General features: G+C 37.3%; 2 protein-coding genes across 4 annotated transcripts in view; both read left to right on the forward strand.

Moving 5' to 3' along the window:
• The window catches only part of LOC106873894 (uncharacterized), a 155,791-nt gene extending 141,054 nt beyond the window's left edge, over nt 1-14,737 (forward strand). For all 3 annotated transcript variants that reach the window (XM_089355367.1, XM_089355366.1, XM_089355365.1), the window contains exons 3-4: nt 9,739-10,164; nt 14,631-14,737. In XM_089355367.1, the coding sequence (XP_089211493.1) occupies nt 9,739-10,136 (398 nt within the window). In that variant the 3' untranslated portion in view covers nt 10,137-10,164; nt 14,631-14,737. The remainder of the gene's footprint in view (nt 1-9,738; nt 10,165-14,630) is intronic.
• Nucleotides 14,738-18,635: 3,898 nt separating this feature from the next.
• Nucleotides 18,636-24,854, forward strand: part of LOC106873892 (adenosine deaminase 2) — a 57,360-nt gene continuing 51,141 nt past the window's right edge. Inside the window, exon 1 of the mRNA XM_089355359.1 lies at nt 18,636-19,650. Within this exon, the coding sequence (XP_089211485.1) occupies nt 19,284-19,650 (367 nt within the window). The 5' untranslated portion in view covers nt 18,636-19,283. The remainder of the gene's footprint in view (nt 19,651-24,854) is intronic.

Raw genomic sequence — 24,854 nt, forward strand, 5'->3', positions numbered from 1 at the left:
ACGAGGTATTAACAGTAACTGCACGATAAAGTGAAGTATATTTGCCATTTAAATGTGGCAGAGATTTAACATTTATATATATACATATATACATACATATATATATATATATATACATACATATATATATATATATATATATATATATATATATATATATATATATACATACATACATACATACATACATACATACACATATATATATATATATATATACATACATATATATATATATATACATACATATATATATATATACATACATATATATATATATACATATATTAATATATATCTATCTATCTATCTATCTATCTATCTATCTATCTATCTATCTATCTATCTATTTATCTATATATATATATATATATATATATATATAATACATTTCTAAATCTCTCAGAGAGATTTATGCAGTAGTGATGCGATAAAGTATTTGTATGCTGTCAACTTAATGTGACAGTCCCATGAAGGGAAATAATACTATCCCTATTTACACTTAGGAAGCAGCACCGCTTCCTGTCGGCCATGACACATTTCCTGTGTCCTTATGTTTACAAGCGGGGAGATAAGTACCTTCACTTAGCTAAGCCTACACCCAGAGACATGTTTGTGAATCTTTGCTCGTTATCAGTCTGGAGTAGCAATGGCCTGCTAGTTGAAATCTTTATTACGATCACTACGGATCACACATAGATGAGGACAAACAATTACACAAAATGAATGAGATCGTGATTATATACAGTTTTTGGTTTTAACAATTATGTACAATTTAATAAATGAAATTAAAATTAATGAGAACTTGACAAAAATTTAGAGAACTTAAACTGATCCGTTTTGTGTTTTTCAAATTACACAGAAATTAGATTCTCCAACCGCGCAGCCTATAAGGCCCAGCAGATCACTTTTTATTTCTTCGATGGTTAATTTGGGCAACTAGCACCCACCTTTTTCATCACTTTCTTCAGTCTTTGCTCATATACTCTTGCTGACAATGTCCTCTTACCAGCCTTATCTTGCTTTTTAGATGATATCTGAAGTAAACCAGCAAACCGGTGCCGGATATATAGGACCCTGTCACAAAACCTTCTATTCTTGTTCTCTATATGCACTCTTTCAACACTGCTACCGTACAGAGAAAACAAGCCTCACCTTTCTTCGAGAGTCCAGTTGGCTGTATCATCTTTATTATAGATCCAGCCGACAGCTGTACTCGACCCAGATGCGACAACACGTAAATCATCAAACCCGAAAGCTTCTGACAATGGACAAAAGCGTGCTGGACAGTTTCACTGTCCAGCTCACATCTTGGACATGACATGTCGGTGGCACTGCCATACTGTGCCTTGATAACTTATAACGAACAGGTAAAGCGTTCCTGTATCACTGCCAAGTCATGGATTTTTGGAAATTATCCAATATCCCGGCCTGAAAGTTTTTCGGAACAGGTCGGTAAGTTGGTTCTCATCGAACCCCAGAGCCCTTCCTAAGACGTCGTCATTTTTGCCTTCCACCAGCCCTCTATAGAATACCGAGGTGGTATTTCTGCACACAGCCTTGCCCGTCTTGTGGATTAGCCAGTGTTCCTGATGGCACTGCTTCTGCCATAAAGTCAGATTACGCCTTTTAATGAAACCGGGTTTAAAACGATCCAGCGAGGCCGATCGCGGCAAGAACACCTCTGCCAGCGGACTCCACAACTTATCACCCTCCAGGTGGCACCAGAGATGTCTCAGCCTCAACGCATGTCTGCGCATCATTAGTCAGGGCATCCCCAGACCACTCGTTAGCGATTCCTGGCAGCACACAGAGCGCCCCACAAGTGGCTTTCCTCCCTTCCACAAAAAGCGGAATAGGAGTCTTTCCAGCTTGCTTAGCCAAGAATTGGGACAAGGCACAACGGACAGGTGATAGGTGATTACAGATGCTATAAACACCTGCACCACCTCCGCTCTACCCTTCAAGGACAGAGACTTTCCGGACCACTTCCGTACTATGGCCTCCGCCTTGTTCAGTACCTCGCTCCAATTCTTCTCCGTCTGGAAGTCTGACCCGAACCAAACTCCAAGCAACTTAACAGGACCATCTGTCCAGTGTCCGACGACACTGGACAATATCGGCTAGTTCCTCCAGGTGCCGAGGCGCAAACCGATGGACTTGTCCTTGTTAATATTTGCTCCTTTTACCGCTTCGTATCGTCGGAAAGCATCTTCTACACGAGGTAGTTGTGTTAGTTGTGCTTCGTTAGACACGATGAGGGTGACGTCGTCCGCATACGCAGAAGTGAACTTACCACATCCAATCTCATTAGGGTTGCCACCTAACTTCTCCAGCCTCCACAGCAATGGCTCCAGGGCCAATACATACAGAATCGGAGACAAGGGACACCCTTGACGTACGAAAACGGCTCCGTTAGGTAACCGTTTATCTGGACGGTGGACTTGATACCGCTATACATAGCAGAGATCCACCCGCGAAAGCCAGAGCCTAGCTCAGCCGCCTCGCGGACAGCCCCCAGGTACTGGTGTTCTACCCTATCGAATGCTTTACTTTGGTCTAAATGGACCAATGCCCCTCCCTTGCCGGCTATTTTCCCTACCCTATCTAAGGTGTAGCGGATAAGATGAAGATTGTCCTGGATCGACCTGCCTGGGATTGCACAAGTCTGTGCCTTCCCAACAAGCTTCCCCACAACAGCCGTCAACCTTTTTGTTAAACCTTGGCCAAAATCTTTAACTCTACGTTAAGTAGAGTTATGGGCTGATAGTTGCTAATACCATCCCCCTTGCTTGGGTCTTTCTGGACCAGCGTCACTACTCTTCGGCTTACAGAGCTGGGAATACTCCCATTCTGCTGCCAGTTTCTATAGACGCCAGCCAGGACATCCCCAAACAAGTACGGCATTAAACGGTAAAACTCGTAGGGCAGACCATCCAGTCCCGGCGACTTTTCCCCAATGCACTCGGCCAGCACCTCTCTTACCTCCACGGGAATGATCGGCCCTTCACAGCATCCAGCTTCACTTGCCGAGAGTCGAGGCCCGCCAGCTAGGAAGTACCTTAAGGGCTCCCCGCGCTCAAGCGTACCGCTCTCCCCGAACAACTGAGCAAAATGCTGGTGAAAAGCCTTTCGCATCTCCCCCTGTCCATAGATTTTACGACCCTGTTCGTCAATTAAAGACTTAATACAGGACTTTTTGCCCTTCTGACTCTCCCCATGACGAGCCCATCTGGCTACGTTAATACCTTCTCGTTTCCCAGCGCGTACCTTAGCTCTAACTCGGCACCCTTTTTGCTTGACATTGAGGTTACAGTACAAGACCGTTCTCGCCGCCAACACTCTAGGTGCTGAGCCAGATTCCATTGCCTCATCTAGGCTCTTAACTAAGTCACCCTCTATTCTAGTCCTATGTAAACTTAGCTGATCGCTAAATCTAATGGACTCAAGACGGATGGCTCTCTTGAGGGCTAGCCACCATCTATTATTTAATGATGGTGCCACATAACGCCCTCTGAACTAACTCCTTAATCCGAGTACGGAAAGCATCACAGGCCAAAATAGACTTGTTCATTTTCCAATACATGGAGCCCTGTCTATAACACTTATCTACCTGTATCTCACATGTCATAAGTTTGTGATCCGTGTAAGGCACAATACAAAATTGTGGACAACTAAGACTATGCTTATATCTTTCCTTAACGAACATTCTGTCTATATACGATCTGCGTGAGCCGTCGGTGTTACTCCACGTCCACTGTGGAACGCTCGACTCATCCAGTCAGTAGCGGTCTACTAGATTATAGCTGTCTAGTAGACTCTTGAGGCATGGATTCCCTTTTCTATTGGTGGAGCCTACACTATCGATGTGCTCATCAAGGATAGTGTTGAAGTCCCCTAACAAAACTACTGGGATCTATTTTAAAACGGGGGCGCCAGTATTTTCTTAACGAAACACTAACGAAACACTTTGAAACTTGGGACACTGGTAGAATGTGTCATATAAAACATCTTTTACTCTTAGTCTTCTTAACAAAAAAAGGAATTCGCAAGTTATTCCATGTTAAAGTTGTCGTATTTCTGTAATTTCAACCAATCACTGACGTCTATTCAGCTCAATAGAGTTACTGCTGGGCGGTCATAAAAATGTTATTCCCTGTGACATATTTCATCCGGTTTAATCGTAATTTATACGTATATATTGTTTATATAATAAATTACGCTGTGCGTATCTATGTGTGTAACAATTTTAGAGTTCGGATTCTAGAGTTAGGGTTAGTTTTAGGGTTACGGTTAGGGTTAGGGTTACGGTTACGGTTAACAGTCTAGTTAGGGTTAGGGTTAGGGTTAGGGGATTAATACGATATACACCGTTACAGCGCTAACTGTGTTCAACTGAATAGACGTCAGTGATTAGTAGAAATTATCGAAATAAGACAATTTTTTACATGAAATAAATTCGAATACAAAAATAGTTTTCTGTTCTATAACACAAAATAGATAAGTATACGAAGTTTGAAAGTCTTTCCGTACCAAAAACACTACATAAAACATAAATGAAAACTGGCGCCCCCGTTTTAAAATAGATCCAACTACCGTTTTAGACGTCAGTAGAAAGTACGGATCTTTTCCCTTTGAACGGCACATCGACAAATTAATTTTTTGTAACTAAACACTTTCAAACTTGGGACACTGGTAGAATGTGTCATATAAAATATCTTTTACTCTTAGTGCTGTTGAGAAAAGTTTATATTTTCAAAGTTATTTCGTGTTAAAGTTGTCGTATTTCGGTAATTTCAACCAATCAATGACGTGTATTCAACTGAATAAAATTACTGCCGTTGTTTGTCAACAACAACTATCGGCCACGGGGCTCTAGGCTGGGGTGGCTGCTGGGCTGATTGGCAATTTGTTCGCCCAAAAGTCTTTTGTGATATCTGTTATTGTTTCTAATGTTCTCCTGCAACAGTCTGTTATCCCAGTACTCTTTGCCTACCTCCGCGTAGCGGTACTGGTCTTTGTCGCACTTAAACAATTTTATATTATCATTTTTTTTAAACATTGTCACTATCTTCTCATTATTAGCACTTACGGCCACAACTTTGTCAGTTTTTTTTCACACCTTTCTCTGGTTTGTTAAAATCCTTTCCAATAAACGTTGTATGGGAAGGGTGGGGTTGGGAGATTATTTGTTGTTGTGTCTGTGTGCTTGTCTTCTTTTTTGTTTGAGGAGGGGAATCCGATCTATTTTGCTTTTTCTTCTTATTTGAAACTAATGTATACTCCATTTCTGAAGGTTCGCTTTCCTCCGTTGTACTTGTCTCTTGGTCTATTTTTTTCTTCTGTTATTCCTTTTCTTTTTTGTACCTCTTCTTGCTGTTTCTGGTTATTTTTTTTTTCCTCAATTCTTTTTTTCCCTTTCTCTGCATTTGCATTTTTCGTTTCTTCGTTTGCTTTCGAAGGAGGGGCGTCACTCGCGTTGCTGTTTATCTTCTTTTTTGAACAGTCGGAACGGACGTGACCCTTTTGTCCACATTTGAAACATCTGGGTCCACGTCCTTCCACCGACACGCGAATGGTGTGCCACTCCCCCACAAACACTCTGTCGGGCAAACTTTCTAGAACACTATTTTCTCCTTGAACAACTATTTCTAGCGTCTGCCCTCTCCAGTTGATTGCCTCCTACTCCCTCATACTCAGGATGTTTAATTTTTGTTCGGCGTCAAAAAATACCGCTGCTGCCAGCCACATTATATCATACCCGACCGGTATGCTTTCCACTGTGATTCGAGCCGTTCTGCGTCCCATGTAAGTGGGAAGCAGCATAATGCTTTCATTTTTTAAGGTTTGTGTTGAAACCTCCTTTGCTACGTTAGCCGAGTCGAAATGCACCTCAACAGTTGCACTTCTTGTGCCTCGACTAACGTAGCGAACTTTTGGCCAAATTGGAGCCAAACATCTCTCCACAATATCCGTCTTTACTTCGGCTTTTCTCTTCTCTTTTAAGTTGTATACTTTTATGTACAACTATTTTTTCTTTAATTGCGTTTATCAACTCTGGGGGCGGTATTAGTTTTGTTTCTTCACCCACTTTTTGCATCAGTTGTCTATACTGAAACAGCTTGTCCACTGTTCCTTCTAATTCTTTTGAGCTTCCGCTCACTGCCTTGGAGAAACTTGGTTTCCTTTGTTCACTTTCAACTGGGTTGACCTCTCCCACTCCGGGGAATTCCTTCTCAGGTGCTAAATTTAGCTCGATACTTGTCGTTAGACAAGAAAACAATTTTCAATTATGCAAAAATTTTCCGCTCCGAATGGCGAAAATAACAACAAACAGTTCACAGAAAAAAAAAACACAGTTGACAATAATACAAGCAAAACACGAACTCACTCCGGCAGCAACAAAAAACGTCGAAACAAAAATCAAAGAGGGTATCCAAAGACAATGGCCTGCTAGTCGGAGATGCCTGTCAAGCTCTCGTGAACATAATAATTTTAGTGAAACACATTCACTGATTTCAAAAATAGAAATAATACATTTCTACTCCAGACTGATGACGAGCAAAGACTCAGAAACATGTCTCTAGATGCAGGCTTAGCTAAGTGGAGGTGCTTGTCACCCCCTTGTAAACATAAGGACACAGGAAATGTGTCAAGGCCGACAGGAAGCGGTGCTGCTTCCTAGGGCTAAATAGCAGTAGTATTATTCCCGTCATGGGACTGTCACATTAAGTTGACAGCATACAACTACTTTATATATATATGTAACCTCGTGGGCATCGGTACCATTTTCCTCTTTCTCCGTTCTTCCATTCTCCGAACTTTCCATCTTTCCGACGAAGGGCTACGCCCGAAACGTCATACACTCTCTCTTTCCTTTCCTGAGCGTCCAATAATACTATCCATATCACGTCCTCACTTTGTTGTTTTTTTGTTATTGTTTTTTTGCGTACATATATATATGTACGCATGTATATGTATGTTCGTATGTGTATATGTATGTATAAAATTTTTTTAAATGCGTTCTTTTAAAGCCTAGCTAGGCTCATGGGCCCGGCTTCCCGGTTTCAATGATGTATGTGTTCCCCAGCTGGACGGGACGCCAGTCCATCGAAGCGTTACTTATTTTTGCCAGCTGAGTGGACTGGAGCAATGTGAAATGAAGTGTTTTGCTCAAGAACACAACGCGTCGCGCTGTCCAGGGATCGAAACCACAATCTTACGATCATGATGCTGACACCCTAACCACTAAGCCACGCGCCTCCACGTATATATATATATATATATGTATGTTATGCATATATTTAGTTATAATTATTTCTACTTATGCACTAAATGAATGAACACGTGTGTGTGTGTGTGTGTGTGTGTGTGTGTGTGTGTGTGTGTATGTAAGGGTGCCGGCGAATAAATTCTTCTTGTATGCTCGCATCTATTAATGACTGATTAAGTGACTGTGAAAGGAATCAAGAACAGCTAAAATTAAATTTACGAGCAGACTGTCAGACAAGTTGGTATCCCGCTGAGATAATTAGTTGGACACACGTCCTTTGAAGAGAAATACTTGCAGACAAAAGTGATAAGTAATCGTGTTAGCTTACATTTTGGCAACATTATTATCTTAGAACAATGGTTCTCAACCGGGGTCCATATGGCCCCTGAGTATCCATATAAGATTTTCGAGGATCCACACAATGAATTAGTAAATTGGGGATCCACAATACAATTTTAAGGACCTCTGAAAAACTTTTGCTTTAGCTCAGGAGTGGGAAAACTTTTTAGTGCGGCGGGCAAATATTTCCAAAGAAAAAAGTCCGCGGGTGGATCACAAGTTCTAACTCTTATATTTGTGGAAATCTTGTATATATCTATATATAATTCGAGACACATTAATAAAGATAAGTTTAAAACATTAGATTAGCGCGTAGCATTTTCATTAACGCAGCCACGGAATTTAGGACGTTTATATTACCGATGAGGTATTCTATATTTTTTTTCAGCTAGAGTGTAGTTGGCTCTCATGGGGCTGGTACAAGCGTAGCAATATGTGTTTTATAGGGAAAAAAAAAATTCCCTTCAAATGGCAATTATCGGACGATTTTCTGTTCGAATCTAACCGTTTTAAGTCGTGGTGGAAATGCGACCTACACCAATATTGTATAAATTTTATAATTGAAAAATTTACTATACTTTGTACATACAATTATACCAGCCTTTACTATTTACTATTTTTGTACATACAATTATACGAGGCTTGCGAGCGCATTTGCACCCGTGGGCGGAGGTTTTCCCCATTCCTGCTTTAGATACATGTATCGATATATATTGCAAGAAATAGCTAGAATTATTTCTCTGACATATAATTCAAGCAACACAAGTTAATGTGTGAAAACAAAATAGGAATTTTGAAAGAAGTTTCGGATCTTTTTTAAAACGGGGGCCACATTTTTCATTAATGTTTTACGTAGTGTTTTTGGTACCGAAAGACTTTCAAACTTCGTATACTTATCTATTTTGTGTTATAGAACAGAAAAATATTTTTGTATTCGAATTTATTTCATGTAAAACATTGTCTTATTTCGATAATTTCAACCAATCACTGACAGGTATTCAGTTGTTTACATTTACACCTTTGGCTGATTAAGCGGTGTAAAGCGTATTTAATTTCCATAGCTTCGTTTTACTTTTTTCTTTTTAAATTTGCTGTTTTACCCTAACCCTAACCCTAACCCTAGCCCTAACCCTATCACCGATAAAATTGTTTCAGAATCGTTTGTTTATGTAGTCGGCACTTAATGTATATCGGCTGAATGGACGTCAGTGATTGGTTGAAATTACAGAAATACGACAACTTTAACATGGAATAACTTAGGGATTTCTTTTTGTTTTAAGAAGACTAAGAGAAAAAGATGTTTTATATGACACATTCTACCAGTGTTCCAAGTTTCAAAGTGTTTCGTTAATGAAAAATGTGGCCCCCGTTTTAAAAAAGACCCGAAGTTTCTATAAAACTAGTTTTTGTTTTTACATCGAATGACTACCACAATAAAATAGTAATCAAGGAGTCCATAGATTAAAAAAAATGGTCGAGAACCCCTGTCTTAGAGTGTTAATCTATCTTCATAAATGGCGAGACTTGTTTATGCAAAAGAAAAGACTGAATTTAAGGTTTTGTTAATTTTTATTTAATACTGTTGATTCTTTATTTCCATTGCTGAATTCTGTTCGATTTATTTTATAAATCACTTTTTTTTTTGTTTTTTCAATTTTCCATTAATTTATTAGGTATTTTTTAATGATATGTGTCTATTTGAAACTGCATGTTCTTTATCAAAGGAATGCTAAAAACAAAATATGGGTATAAAACAATGGGAAACTATAGATGGTTCTTCAGTACTCACAAATCTACTCACCTGATGGCGTGCAAGTACACAGCTATTGCTGGATCATATTTATATAATAATATGTATAATTTTAAAAACTCAACAACTAACAGCTGTTGGTGATGCACAGAAACAATTGTGGTGATTTGGATTAAAGCCTGTGCATTCCATCTTCTTGCACTATAATTATTTTGTATAAATTCTGCGTGCCCTAACGGATTTCCACATGTATATCCAGTAATAAGAGTATTCCTGCTGTTTTATAGCATATGGTGGCCGATAATTGTAGAGGATCTATGAAATGCACGTTATAATGTTATTATCTGGATGATATATATGTTGCTTCTTTTCGCAGATTGTTATGAAAATCCATGGCCTGAAACTTTTATGGATTTTGGAATGGATGATCCCCGACCTTTTACATCGAACTGGCTCTATAACGTACAAAATAGTTATAAAGGTTATGGTGAATATATGAGACAAATGGTAAATAACAAACTGAAAAATATGATGACATTTTCAAGGGACTTTATTCACCAGGGGGATTACTATGGAAATCATTTCAAGCAGGACCCAGACACCAAGATGTTACTGCAGGAAGCACGAGCAGCTTTCGCAAACAGTAATTCAGGGGGCCGTTATTTAGGAAAATTGGTTCGAACTGCATCCTGTGGCAAACATTGTATTATCAAAGTTGTAATCGGAAAAATTAATGGAAATTATTATGAAAATGTCTCGAAAAGTTATCATTAGACGTAATTTGAATCATGGAAGATTAAAGGTAAGTTTTAGAAACAATAATTTTTTTTTTTTAATTAAATATTGTATTTAATATGATTCCGATACTAGGTACATATAACATCATCGTTTATTTTAAAAATGGGAAGATCGGAATATGGAAAAACGGTAATCCTGAAAAATAGCATCGGCAATTATCTTGTGCGCCAGAAACTGATTTGCTTGGAATCTTCTATTTTATCCTTTTACTTATTTCAATCAATGGACTGTGGCCAAGCTGGAACACCGTCTTAAAGAGTTTAATCGAATAAATCAACTCCAGTACTTACTTTTTCTTCGGCCTGACATTTATTTTATAAGTCATTTTTGCAGAACAACTAAGTTACGTAAAGACACCAACATTAGTTGTCAAGCGATTGTAAGGGATATATATATATATATATATATACATATACGACGGGTTTCTTTCAGTTTCCGTCTGCTAAATCCGCTCACAAGGCTTTGGTTGGCCCGAGGCTATAGCAGAAAACACTTGCCAATTGGGACTGAACCCGGGGAGTAAACAGGGGACTGAACAGTGGGATTGAACCCGGAACTATGTGGTTGGTAGGCAAGCTACTTACCATACAGCCACGCCTGTGCCCATATATATATATATATATATATATATATATATATATATATATATATATATATATATATATATATATATATATATATATATATATATATATATATATATATATATATATATATATATATATATATATATATATATGCATGTATCTCTTTTTACTCTTTTACTTGTTTCAGTCATAATATGTATTTATATATATATATACATATATGGCTACAGAATGTCACCAACTGTGTAAACAACATGAAGTACGAAAACAAACAAGAGAAAGAAATGGAAAACAGGACAAGTAACAAGGAGAACGACCCTTCATTAGTTGTCGGCTGTCTATCTACTCCTCATTTCGAGAATTCAACGACAATAGGAGTCTTCGAAGACAGTTCCGCCCATAAATTCCGAAATAAAATTTTGGATTTATGGAGGATCAAACTTTGGAACAAAAACAGGACAGTGAAACGACCTTCCATATTGTTTTCGTTCGGTTTCCTTGTATGCCTCCACATCCTATTACTATCATGGCACTCCCGCATTCTTCCTCTCCTGCTTCTCCTCTTCCTCCTCCTCCTCCTTCTTCTTCTTCTCTGCTAAGAATTCACAATGACCTTGAACCCACAAGAGTAAACAAGAGAGACAGAGACAGGCAGAAACAAGGAAAATGTCCCTTGTATTTGAATACTATGCAAATATTCTTTTAAAAAAATTTTCTTTTAATTTTTCCAAAACTTAATTGTTTTCCATGCTTACAGTTGAAAAAGTCTCAATAACTGAAACCGGTAATGAAATGTTTTTAATAATATTATTTTAGCTTTTTCTACCTTGACTTTTTTTCCATATATGTCAATTCGTGTGTTCCTTTTTAACCTTCTACATATATCTATTTATTTATTTATTTATTTATATTATTATTTATTATTTATATTATTATTATTTATATTATTTATTGTTTATATTTTTATTTAGTATTTATATTACTTATATTATTATTTAATTGAACATCACGCATTCATTTGCAAGTAAGTTTATTTATATACAAACTTACTTGCAAATGAATGCGTGGCGTTCAATTAAATGATAATATAGACAATGTGTGTGTGTGTGTGTGTATGTGTGTGTGTATGTGTGTGTGTGTGTATAAGGGTGCAGGCGAATAAATTCTTCCTGTGTGCTCGCATCTATTAATGACTGATTAAGTGACTGTGAAAGGAATCAAGAACAGCTAACATTAAGTTTACGAGCAGACTGTCAGGCAAACTGGTATCCCGCTGAGATAATAAGCTAGACACACGTCCTTTAAAGAGAAATGCTTACAGACAAAAGTGATAAGTAATTCTTTTAGCTTACATTTTGGCAACATTATTATCTTAGAGTGTTAATCCATTTTCATAAAAGGCGACACTTGTTTATGCTTAAGAAAAGACTGAATTTTAGGTTTTGTTAATTTTTCTTTGACGCTTTTGATTCTTTATTTTCATTGATTAACTTTGGTGGATTTATTTCACCAAAACATTAGCGCCAAGCAGTGTTTAGGCATTAGCAAAGTTAGGTTAGTTAAAATATGTTTGTGACATATTTCAGTTACTAAAAGGCAAATTCACTGCAGTGAAATTTTCTCTTATGGTAAAAGGGTGTGAAAACACCATATCCGTTCAGTGTTGCCATCAGGATTCCCAGACATCGATGTTTCTAGCTTCTTAGCTTTTATCAATGGGAATGACGCAAATCAATCAACGTTGATTTGATTTTATATTAAGCTATAACTTTATAAGATCTGTTCAGAGATGTTTCTCCTAGGTATTTCCTATTGATAAAAGCTAAGAAGCTAGAACAATCAAAATTGCTGGCCTTGTACCAAAACTTGAAATCAATTTAAAGTTAATTTTGACCGGCTGCTTGCTTGGTAGTAAGGTTGTGAAGTAAAACGTCTTGTTTTGTTCATCGTCCTTTAAGTCTCAAGAAGGTCTTAAGAATTTTATAGATGTTCCAAGGCTGCAGTTTTACACTTATGTAGACGAAAATTCGCTTAGTCATGGTCATAGGCTTTGTGATATTTTTCGGATGCCCTTAATTTTAAAAAAATCTTACAGGCATAGCCGTGTGGTAAGAAGTTTGCGTCTTTCCATCCACATGGTTTTGGTTTCAGTACCACTACGCCTAACCTTGGCAAGTGTCTTCTACTATAGCCCTGGGCCTAGCAGTGCCTTGTAAGTTTATTTGGTTGATGAAAACTGTCGTGTGTGTGTGTGTGTGTGTGTGTGTGTGTGTGTGTGTGTGTGTGTGTGTGTGTGTGTGTGTGTGTGTGTGTGTGTATGTGTGTTGTATGCTTATGTTTGCATGCGTGTGTACGGGTTTTGTGTCACTGTCACTCCCTTCACTACTTGATAACCGGTAATGGTTTGTTTGCGTCCCCTTTACTTAGCGGTTCGGCAAAATGTACCGATACTGCAAGTACTCGACTTAAGAATAAATACTAGGGAATGATTAGTTCGACTAAACCCTTCAAGATGATGCCTCTAACATAAACGCAGTCCAATGCCTGAAACGAGTGAAAGAAAAATTTATTAACAATGAAGAACGCATAATTATTATTACGAAAGAAAATTGCTTCTGTAATGAGGAACGCGTACTTTCTATAAACGGAAATTGATTTTCTTGATAAAAACTCTTAAACCTCAATGTTAGTAATCGGGAAATAATTCATTTGAAGTAGTATTCCTTCAGGAGGAAAAAGCATATATTCCAAATAAAAGCAGAATTGAAGCATATTTTTTTTAATTTGCATTCTTTTCTTGTTTGTGTGTGTGTGTGTGTGCATTTTTATAAAGTGTGATATTCCTGGGTCTGCTGAAGACTGTCGGCATTTCGCAAGGGACAGATGCAGGACGGGTTGATCGTTGTGTTGAATTAACATCCTTGCAAACTCCATTTTCCGTTTTCCCCTATTCATTATAAACTCAATGAACACTGCGAAATTCGTGTGGTAGATCCAGGAACACATATGAAAACTGTGGATGACATCAGGTAGACTAAACAATGAAAGGGCTTTAATCGACATGCTACTAACCATATACCCAAATTCCAAATAATTACATATATACATATATACATATATTCCGTTTATATGTTTAAAATACAAAATGGCTGATAGTTAGCAAGGTGGGACACACATAAGAAAGAAGAAAGCAAAGGACCACTGATGAGGTCACAGAAGTGTGACGAAAAACTCTGGCCGAAATAGGATTAGTGTAATGTAATGTAATATAAAGCTGAAGCAAATTAACACCAAATATACAGTGCGTGTGTTTTTATTGGCTAAACTGGCAATATGACCATCCCCAAGTACAACAACATATATACATATATATATTTCTCTAAATTCTTGTGTGTGTGTGGCTGTATGTGTATGACAATCATGGAACCAGTGGATTCTCGTGATTTCTTTTGTATTTATTCCTTTTATATAAAAACCGTAAACTGGCTCAAAAGTGTTCATTGAGTTTATAATGAATGGGGGAAAGGGAAAATGGAGTTTGCAAGGATGTTAATTCAACACAACGATCAACCCATCCTGCATCTGTCCCATATCACGTCACATCTTCACGCTGATTGGTCGATTTATAGAATAGATCAATCACGTGAAACTCTAGTGGCTTACTCGTGATCCTAAACTGAATTCTAAACTGATCCTAAACTGAATTCTCTTTCTGTATTCTAAGTTTTAATTTCTCTTGGGATCAACTTCACCTCTCTCTGCTTCGTATGGAGGAGGGATTTAGATAAAACAGGCATCCTAAAGATAACGTAATCCACTATACTGATTCCTTATACATGTTGCTTCTTGCACTAACTTCCTTTTTTCTTCTTTACTTATCTAGGTATGCTATGTATCCATTTTAACCGGTAATGAAGGCGCTGGCAACTTAAAACAGCTACAAAGCAAGAATTGTAAAGCAATATAAAAATAAAGCATATTTGTTTGTAATTGGGTTCTCCGTGGTTTAGTTATTTTTTACCTTGTTACAATTTACTTTAAAACTTTTTGGTATTATGTGTGCGTGTGCGTGTTTGCGCGCGCGTGCATCGAGGACTACACATTATCTAAAGTATCCATCTCTTTTGAAAAAGATAAGGTGTAAATTTAAGATTTAGTCGGTTAAACGATTACGTTACATGCTGTCTCATTGACTCATCTTGTACAGCAGAGATTTCCAATCTTTTTGTTTTCCAGCGCACTCCATCATCATGTCGGACATTGTCAGTGTACTTCCTCACCATATCGAACACTGTCGGCATACGCCCTTGTGAAGAATATCGTATAAAATGGCTCAATAGGAAAGATCAGACAATAAACATGTATTATTTGTTATTACTTTAACTTAAAGAGTTCAATCAGCGCTGTGGTAGTCACGTACTTAGGTCAATATAATTGATTGCCCTCGCCCACTATATTTCTGGTCATGTGCCTATGTAAAAGTTCGATTTAACCTAATTTGAAATTCTGACGTGTATGACATTTATAATGTGTACTCAAACATGGAATGGCACTAGCTATAAGATTTTAGCTCAGAGAAACATCTCGGAGAGACTTGTGTATTAGAGACACATTTTTAATGAGACGGATTAGCTCGGCTCTGTTTAACAAGTAACATATTTTCAGAAACAGATCAGGGTGTACCCATGTAGCCTTTCTTGTTCTTCCGATGATGTCCCCAAATGTAAGGACCGATGCCACTCGGTACCAGTGTCGTCACATACGAACTTAGAAATGGAGTATCCAGACAAAAACTGCAACGCACTTTGTCCAAACCCCACCCCACCACCACCACATCAAGGATGAGCGGTGAAGTTGACTTTATAGGACTTGAGAGTAGGAGAAAATGCCGTAAGGCGTCTTATTCCAACGCTTTGGCAATTCTTCCAGTCACTTACTTTGATAATTCTAACCAGAGGTACAAACAAAAATATATATTGACAGATCCCCATTACATATGTTCAGGAAATTTACAAACATTTTCACAGAATTGATGCGTAACGAATTGTTGGAGATGCCTGGAGTGATTTGTCACAGCATAATTAACAAGCTGGTGCTAGATGATGCTCAAGTGCGAAAACGAAAACGAAAAAGAAAGAATCGTTCGTGCTTCGTTTGATTACAAAATGGTAAAAACAACAGCGTTTGATTAAATCATGTGTGATATAAAAATAAAGAAAATACTCCATGGAATGGAAAGTTGGATCAGTAACGTAGCGCGAATTTAGATCACCCAGTGCAACTCCTTTCCTGGATTGGCAACTCCTTTCTGTAAACGTAACAGCAAACACAAGTGGCTTCTCCCTTCCTTAAACGTGATCGTCTTTTGCCTACAACAAACATATACAGATAACATGACCGTCCATTTCCTTAAACGACATTAAACATACATACATATATAAAGTGGCTGTCTTGTACTGAGTAAGACAGCAATAACAATGCTAATTTGTTTTAGCCAAGTGTATATTGGAAGGCCGCATTGAATTGTATGCAATCTAATAAAGAAAATTGCTCCTAAATATACAATTAAAATGGCATTAGATTTATTTCACGAACAATGTAATTTTACGTAATTAAAATTTATTGACTAACAACTTTATACCCGCGCTGACTTTATCGCACTATCTGACTGTATTAGATGCACTATAATCGTATGGACAATAAACCAACCCCATATGAATATGCTTATATAAGTTATTTTCTGTAAATGACTGAAATATTTGTTTTCGCCCTTGTTTTCTCCTTGCTCTTTAATGAATAGATAACCCGATTTAGTCGGAGGAATTACCCAGAGAAATTGTCTAAGATTGTTAGATCTGACGAAAAATTCTTCATATTTACTGTAGCTATCATCTCGATATTTCTATTGATTAAAATTATTAAAAACAGAAATCTATAGAATAGTATTAAGGCATATTAATTATTTTAGACATGTTAAAATTATTACAAAAAAGCAAAATTATTTTGAATTTAAATAATAAATTTCGAATAGATCTATATTGAAAATCATGTTCGTTTTCTTGTGTATGAAAACGAACCCAATTTATTTGCATTATTAATATCGTTGAAATGTGTTTTGATTATCACTATCTCCTATTTCTGTTCGGTTTCAGTTACTTTACAGTTCTTCTTTTACATGGTTTAGTCAAAGAAAGGACAGCGCCCATAATCTCTTTTCAGTACCTTCTAGACAGATGAGATAAAGGTTGGAAGTTGCTCTCAAGTCGGAGGTTTGGCTCAAAAGTTTATAATAGAGTGGATTCTGCTAAAGGCTACCAAACGGCATGTGGAGGTGTTAAACCAAGCGACCGGTTAAACCCACCACACAAAGAACAGGAACTATCCTTCCAATGGATTTTCACATAGCCTCTGTCGAGCAAATTTCACGCATTAGACTTTGGTCGACTGAATGCTATGGTGCAACACAATTATCCGAAGCACCACGCAGTTTATTTGAACCCGAAACCGTGATGTTGCGAAGTAAGCTGCTTAACCACACAACTATGCCAGCACCTATAACTAATATCTAGTCTTGAGAAATAAAATCTATAAATTTTACAACTTACCGTTAATGTCTTCCAAACATTTAAAGACATAATTAGAGGCTTATTTTGACAATGATAGTCAGCCTTATATTTTCAGAAGAATGGTTTATTTATATTCATCATTGTTTAAATTGATGCATTGAACAACATCCTTCAGTAGCGGTAATAGGCCAAAAATCTTAATTGTTTTCTAACAAATTGCTAAACTTTAAAACTCCTTTTATTCAATACTCGAAGGAGAAAACGATGATGCACATATAAGTAAAAGAATCAGTTACAGTTTGGAAAAGTAATCCGGTTATCCAGAATGTCCTGCTCCAGGTACTCGTGGTTAAACGAATGAGAAACAAAGCGCCTCTGGATAAAACAATAGTTTCCCAACAGATAAAACTTCTACATGAAAATAGTCAATATTCTCCAATTGAATTAAGTCGATAATGTAGTTTAGCCAGAGGTCAATAAAGCAGATCTCTGATCAAATGGTTCCAATGACATCTAATATCTTTTTCTTCAAACGTACTATAATCTAAGATTAGGTTATCGAGTGTGCCCTTCATTTAGTAAATATATACTGTTACACTTGTCTCGTTAGATGGTTGTAAACTCTGATTGGCGAACTTTCGGAATAGCTAGCAATACTTCATAGAGAAGAAAAAGGGCAAGGCATCGGATTGTTGTTTCCGTCTGAGAAAAGAAATTTTCGTCCAAAAGACTTCATTTTTTTTACACTTTTGCGCCACCACCAATTCTGTAAACTTTTCAGGTAGATTTTTACATATATACACTTGTCTCACGACACAGGTATAATAATAATAAAAAAATACTCTTCATTTTTTAAAAGGTTACGGTACGATTTGAGTAAGATTTTGCTGCTATGTTAAAACTGATCGAATAACCATGCAGAACGGCAGGGAAGAACGAACTTGCATTCAAATGTGAAAAGCTTTGCTGAATAAGTTCCTTAAATCGTGGATGACAAAAAATGCTACTGGCCTAATAAGGCCAAAGCAGATATTTAATGTCACATATCTAAGAATTTGTAAAATTAACGATTTAATATTTTTTTCGACAAAGATGCACCCGAAGCGTTTTTATGTACTTGCAGTTTGCTCTGTTCTAAAAAGGTTGTCCCTAGCTCATAAGCTCCCACCCTGGCTCAAGATGAGCTAGTTGTTTGACCCCACCAAATGATCTCTAGTTAAGCAAATATATAATTAAAAAACATTCTAGTCTTATCTAACCTGTACGACAGATGTCATTTTCAAGGACATTTGTTTGTTACTTCAAACAGGTCGGGCGACCATGTGCGGGTTCTCTTTGTTAAAAAAAAATCACGTTGAATTGTGTGCTGTCTAGACAAACCTAAACATCTGCTGCAGTGGGGGTCAGGATAAATTATTTTACTGCCCAATATATTCTCGACCATTTCTCTTCTAACTTCGTTGTTAAGTACTCATAAAAAAATTTACTGTTGCTTGTAGACTTAAAGAACTAGTATCATTGTTTTACGATTTCTTAGCTATTATTGGCAGTAGAGAGATAAATTTCTAAGCAGTGGTTGATTTATATATATATATAATGCCAGTTAACAATCATTCTTAACAGGGAGATATTAACTACTTGGAGAGAGTTGGAACAGAAACTTAATATTTTTAAGCTCAATATTTTTCACATCATACAGTGAATATTGGGAAAAAGAGATAGCTTTAGAAAAATAGAAAACAAATTCTTGTTTAGATGTAAGTTAACATGAATTCTAAGGAATGACTAATGACATCAGCAGAATTCATAGCAGCGTTTGTTTATGAATTTTATAGTATTGTCAATATTACATACATTCGTACAGTAGAATCCAAGGAAACCAAGAATTCTTTCGTTGAGTAAATTCAGTGTCGTCAAACGGAACGTTAAAATTAAGATTTCATCCATATCATTTTTTTATATAGGTTTTAATGGTAGTTCTTGTAGTTGTGTTTCTTCATAAATTTGCAAATATGAAAATTTTGCAGTCCAGTTGCATAACATTGTTGTCGATGCTTTGTATTTTACCAATGATTATACTGTCTTCTACTGATGAAACATACGAAACGGAACGCCGTGAAATCATAAACAAGGAAAACGACCAGCGTTTTGGATCGCATTTGACTTTGAACCGCGACGAAAGGCAAGTAAATGATTATTTGATGAAGTTAAAAGACCGAGAGATGAAACTATACGAATCAGGAGTGGAAATGTACCCCTCATCCATGTTATTTACTGATGCCAAAAAGCAAATTGATCGGAGCAAAATCTTTCATTTTCTCCAGAAGATGCCTAAAGGTGAGCAACATCATTTATTTCTAAATAATTTTAGTTTGTTTTTATGGAAGTTCACTGTTTTTATGGAAGTTCACTAAATAATTTTAGTTTGTTTTTATGGAAGATACGGGATCAGTGACATTCACCTTGGCAAGCTATCTCGTAGTTGTTAAGATCAATGCAACCAATGTTCAGTCCAAACATTTACAGTTCAACGTCTACTTGAAAGAAAATGGATACAAAGGGAACTCTGTGGGTGTGTGGGTGTATTTGAGTGTATGTATATGTGTGTTTATCTTTGTGCTTGTGTTTGTTCCCCCACCATCGCCATTTTATAATTTTCATTTTGCGCATGCAAATTTTTTTCTTTTGATTTTGTCGACTGCGCCGTCTGTGAGCAAAAACAGCATTATGACGCAATTCACTCTGTCAGAAAATTTTGGAAACGACATGTGTACTACTTAGCATTTGTGCCGGAAGCTCCAATGCAAACATTTCAGAGAGTTTGGGTGTCAACCTGAGGAAAGAGTTGGATGAGTCTAATGATGATATTACGAAGTCACGGCAGCTCAGAAAATTCACTCTGATTGCTCTGATTAGAAAAGAACTCCTGAAATTTTTGGTGAGATCCAGGCCATGATTGACAACGATCCCACCAAGTCAATCAGGCCCATCGCCAGAGACATGTGTGTGTCTGAATTTATTATCAGGCAGGTAGAGCACGAACACATTCGGTATTCCTCGTACAAGATGAGAAAGGGCCAATTTTTATCCCAAGCCATCAAGGACAAGAGGAAATGCCGCGCTACGAAGCTTTTGAACAAACTCAAGCATCCCCTTCAACCGAACATGCTTTGGTTTTGCTCAGACGAGAAAAAATTCTGTTAGGATCAGATGATGAACACACGGAACAACCGTTGGCTTACCGTGTTCCCATAACATGTACTGAGAATGATAAAAATCAAACATCCAGTTAACATCATGGTGTTTGGAGTGATCACTAGTGATGGCGACGTTATGCCTCCATTCATCTTCCCACACGGCCTCAGATTCAACGCGGAAGGCCTACGTCAAGTGCCTGGAGGAGATAGTGCAGCTCTGGATGAAGCGGGTGACTGCTGGAAGACCCTGTGTCTTGCAACAGGACTCTGCACCATGCCACACAAGCAGGAGAAGCCAGTCATGGCTGTCAGACAATTTCAGCGGCCACATCACCCCTAACATCTGGCCACCTAACTCTCCAGATTGCAACCCCCTTGATTATTATGTGTGGGGCGCAGTTGAGCAAGAAATCAATAAAATCCTTGTAACACCAAAGATGAACTGAAGGCAAGGATTATGGCAGTATTCACCAACTTAAACAAAGAGACTGTCCAGAAGAGTTGCAGGTGATTCCGAAGCTATCTGGAGGCCGTGATTGAAGCCAATGACGATTTTATTGAATAAATTTACTCTTTAGTATTTCAAGATTTTTTTTTTCAAGTCAGTTAACCCAAAAATTTCATAGAAACCAGTAAATGTTTAAAAGTTTCCATTGTTTTCAAATTTTAGTTAATTGCGTTTCACTTGAATTTTTTTTTCTTTCTTTCTTTTTTACCCTTTTCTGGCTCTAAAAGCCTTTAAAAACCTACAAAAGGGCCAAAACTATGAAATCAACCTTTTTTAGGTCCTTTAAAATTTAAAACTATGAAATCAGCATTTTAAAATTCTAAAGCAAAAAACAAAAAAGAAAAACTATAGTTTGGGGGTTCTAAAGATCTCAAAAAGGCTAAAAAAAGCTGATTTTATAGTTCAGGCACTTTTTAACTTTGTAGTGTTTAAACCGGCCAAAACCCGTTGTATTTAATTCTTCTACGAAATCTTTTTAAAAAAATAAACAAATCACATTAGTGAAATCTTGTAGCTTTTAGATAATGTGAGGGCTCTTCTTCCAGAAAGCACAGAACTGTGAGAAAAGCAAAATCAACTGAGGTGGATGCCAACAGAGAAAATATTGACTTCTATAAAGTGGAAAAAATAAATGGAAGGAAAAAGAGTTGGTAAATATTTCAGTGTGAACGCAAATAGCTGTTACGTGGTAGCAGGACATGCTAGAAACAGCAGCCAAATCTTTCCTTTTCTGGAAAAAGGAGTCGTTTACGCGTGATTTCGATATCACATTCGCTGAAAGCGTGCAAAATAACCTGGAAAAGAAAAAAAGACCCGCGAAACAAAATTCCCTTGGTGGGAAACTTCGAGGTCCCCACAACCTCTCCCTCCTTTCTTTTCCGAAAAAAAGTGGTTTGCGGCGGGTTTAGAGGTCAGATACGTTGAATGCACTCGAAAAAAAAACTGTGGAAAAAAATTACTCCACACCGAGGTACGAAATATTAACGGAAAGAATAAAATCTTGTACCGATCATTCAAATTAACGTACCTCATATTGAAAAGTGGCAAAATTTTTGTCGGTTATCATCTGGGATAAATTTAGTAACAAATCAAACAGGTAAGATGCATTAAGAATTTCAATTTTAGTATTTATCCATAATGTTATTGCTTTTACATCTGTTTATTAAATTTACTTGCCCATAAAAGTCAAATTTGCTCAGCAAGATCAGCTAAAATTACATAACTATAAACCAGTGATATATAAAGCATCCACTGACAAAATTTCAAATCCGTATGTAAAAAATTTACAAAGTTACAGCAAATATTGTGGACACCCCATTTGAACCTGAATAATTCAAAACAACGTGAAATAAGCATTACATTTGCCAGATTAATATGAACACTAAAGATATTTTTAGGTGGGTTTTTTTTCTTATATACACACATAACACGGCCTCGCTCGGTTGGGACTAGACTTGTGTTACTTTGACATCATCATTCCATAAAATGTGTTCATTGGGAGAAAAATATTGAAAAATACCAATAGATGTGTGAGTGAGAAAGAAACGAGGAGGGAGGTTTTGGGATGTGCTAGAAACAACAGCCAGATCTCCCTTAAATCAAACATTTTTCTCTGAAATTATTAGCAATTTCTTTTTAACCGAAAACGTTTCTCTCGGGAGTTTAAAGAGCGTAATGAGAAAAAAATACGGCCAAAATCATTTTGGACTGGGGTGTTGAGGGAGTAGCAGGAGTGAAAAAAAAAAGAAAACTTTCTGAAGATTTTGGTGAAAAACATTGGAAAAAAAATCACCGTCAAAACGGAGAAATTCCAACTTATATGGGCCGTCTGATCCCAAACTCCGTTTTCCAGAAACTCTACCCACCCCTTCCAAACATTTTGCCTACAAATTTCTTTGTAATCGTAGTCAACACCGTTTGAAAGGTATTTGTATAAAATTTCATTTTAAAATTCCTACTTTCCAGAAAGTTAGGAAGGGGAAAATGTCGGATCCTGTGAATTTTTCGAAACTCCTGTCCCCAACTCCTCGGAAACAAATCTTTACATTCACTCAATTTACAGGATATAAGTGATTATTTGGTGAAAGTTACCCTTTTTTTTTTTTGGAAGTTATGGAGCAACAAAATCGATGGGGTATTAAACTGTAGTTATGCCTTTTTCAATAAAAAGCTAACGTTAACGGATTAACGATTAACGAAGTGTATATGTACGCATGTATGTATGTATGTATGTATATATGTATGTATGAATGTATGTATGCACATATTCATATATGTGAGTGTGTATGCGTGTGCATGTATGTTTAGATGATAGATAGATATATAGATAGATAGATAGAGAGAGAGAGAGAGAGAGAGAGAGAGAGAGAGAGAGAGAGAGAGAGAGAGAGAGAGAGATTAGAATGTTTTCGTTCGTTAAAACAAAGGGAACCGCAAAACTGTTGTAAAGGACTCAATACGAATTTAGTAACGTGCAATAAATATATTTGTTTTGTACTAATAATGGGAACCAATCGTTCCACTTAGTAAGCAACTCGAAGTACTAGAAAAAATTTTTTAGATCGCCTGAAATATAAAAACGAACGAAATATCATAATTGAAGAAACAACATAAATGTAAATTGGCGTCAAGAAATTACAGACAAAGAAAGTAGGGGTTTTCCCACTACCTATAGAATTATTGTTGCAGCAAAATACAGACCATTCGTGTGTAAAATATCTTAGTGGATATGTTCTAGGACGAGGATGGAGTATAGGGGAGGCAACTCTATTTGCTTGTAACAAAAAATGTCGGTGAGATATTCGTGATATAATTCAACTGTGTCTGTAATAAAGATGATTTCTTTATTATAGCATGAGTTTTTAATTTATAATGTCGTAGGATGAGATTGCAACAGAGTTGTTGTTGGCACTCCGTCGCTTACGACGTCGAGGGTTCCAGTTGATCCGATCAACGGAACAGTCTGCTCGTGAAATTAACGTGCAAGTGGCTGAGCACTCCACAGACACGTGTACCCTTAACGTAGTTCTCGGGATATTCAGCGTGACACAGTGTGACAATGATATTCAGCGTGACAAGGCTGGCCCTTTGAAATACAGGCACAACAGAAACAGGAAGTAAGAGAAAGTTGTGGTGAAAGAGTACAGCAGGGTTCACCACCATCCTCTGCCGGAGCCTTGTGGAGCTTTAGGTGTTTTCGCTCAATAAACACACAACGCCGGTCTGGGAATCGAAACCGCGATCCTATGACCGCGAGTTCGCTGCCCTAACCACCGGGCCATTGCCGCTCCACGCAACAGAGTAATGCATACGGTAAGCTCATATTTTATGTGTATAGGAGGTCTGAAGTTTGTAGCAGAAAAGTTTCGATAAAAAATTCGATATATACTTTATTTTTTACTTGTTTCAGTCATTAGGCTACAACCACGACGGAGCACTGCCTTCAAGAGTTTAGTCCAACAAATCGACCCCAGTATTTCTTTTATCATTTCTACTCCTTATTCTCTCGTTCCCCATTGCAGAACCATTGAGTAACGGGCAGGGACGTCAACAAACGAACTTCGGTTTTCAAACGGTAGAGGGAACATACACAAAAAATATGCTCGCGTGTCTGAATATACGTTTACCCGACGTGCTCCCACACAGGTTCCTTCTACCAAATTCATTCACAAAGCCCGAGGGCCATGATAAAAGATACTTGCCCTAAGTGCTACGCAAGGAAACTGGACCCGAAACGATGTGGCTGTAGATGTGTGCGTGTGTGTGTGTGTGTGTGTGTGTGTGTGTGTGTGTGTGTGTGTGTGTGTGTGTGTGTGTGTATTACTCTTATGCAAGAA

Source organism: Octopus bimaculoides, chromosome 7 (genome assembly GCF_046866305.1).
Source record: "Octopus bimaculoides isolate indiv1 chromosome 7, ASM4686630v1, whole genome shotgun sequence".
Classification (NCBI taxonomy): Eukaryota; Metazoa; Mollusca; class Cephalopoda; order Octopoda; family Octopodidae; genus Octopus; species Octopus bimaculoides.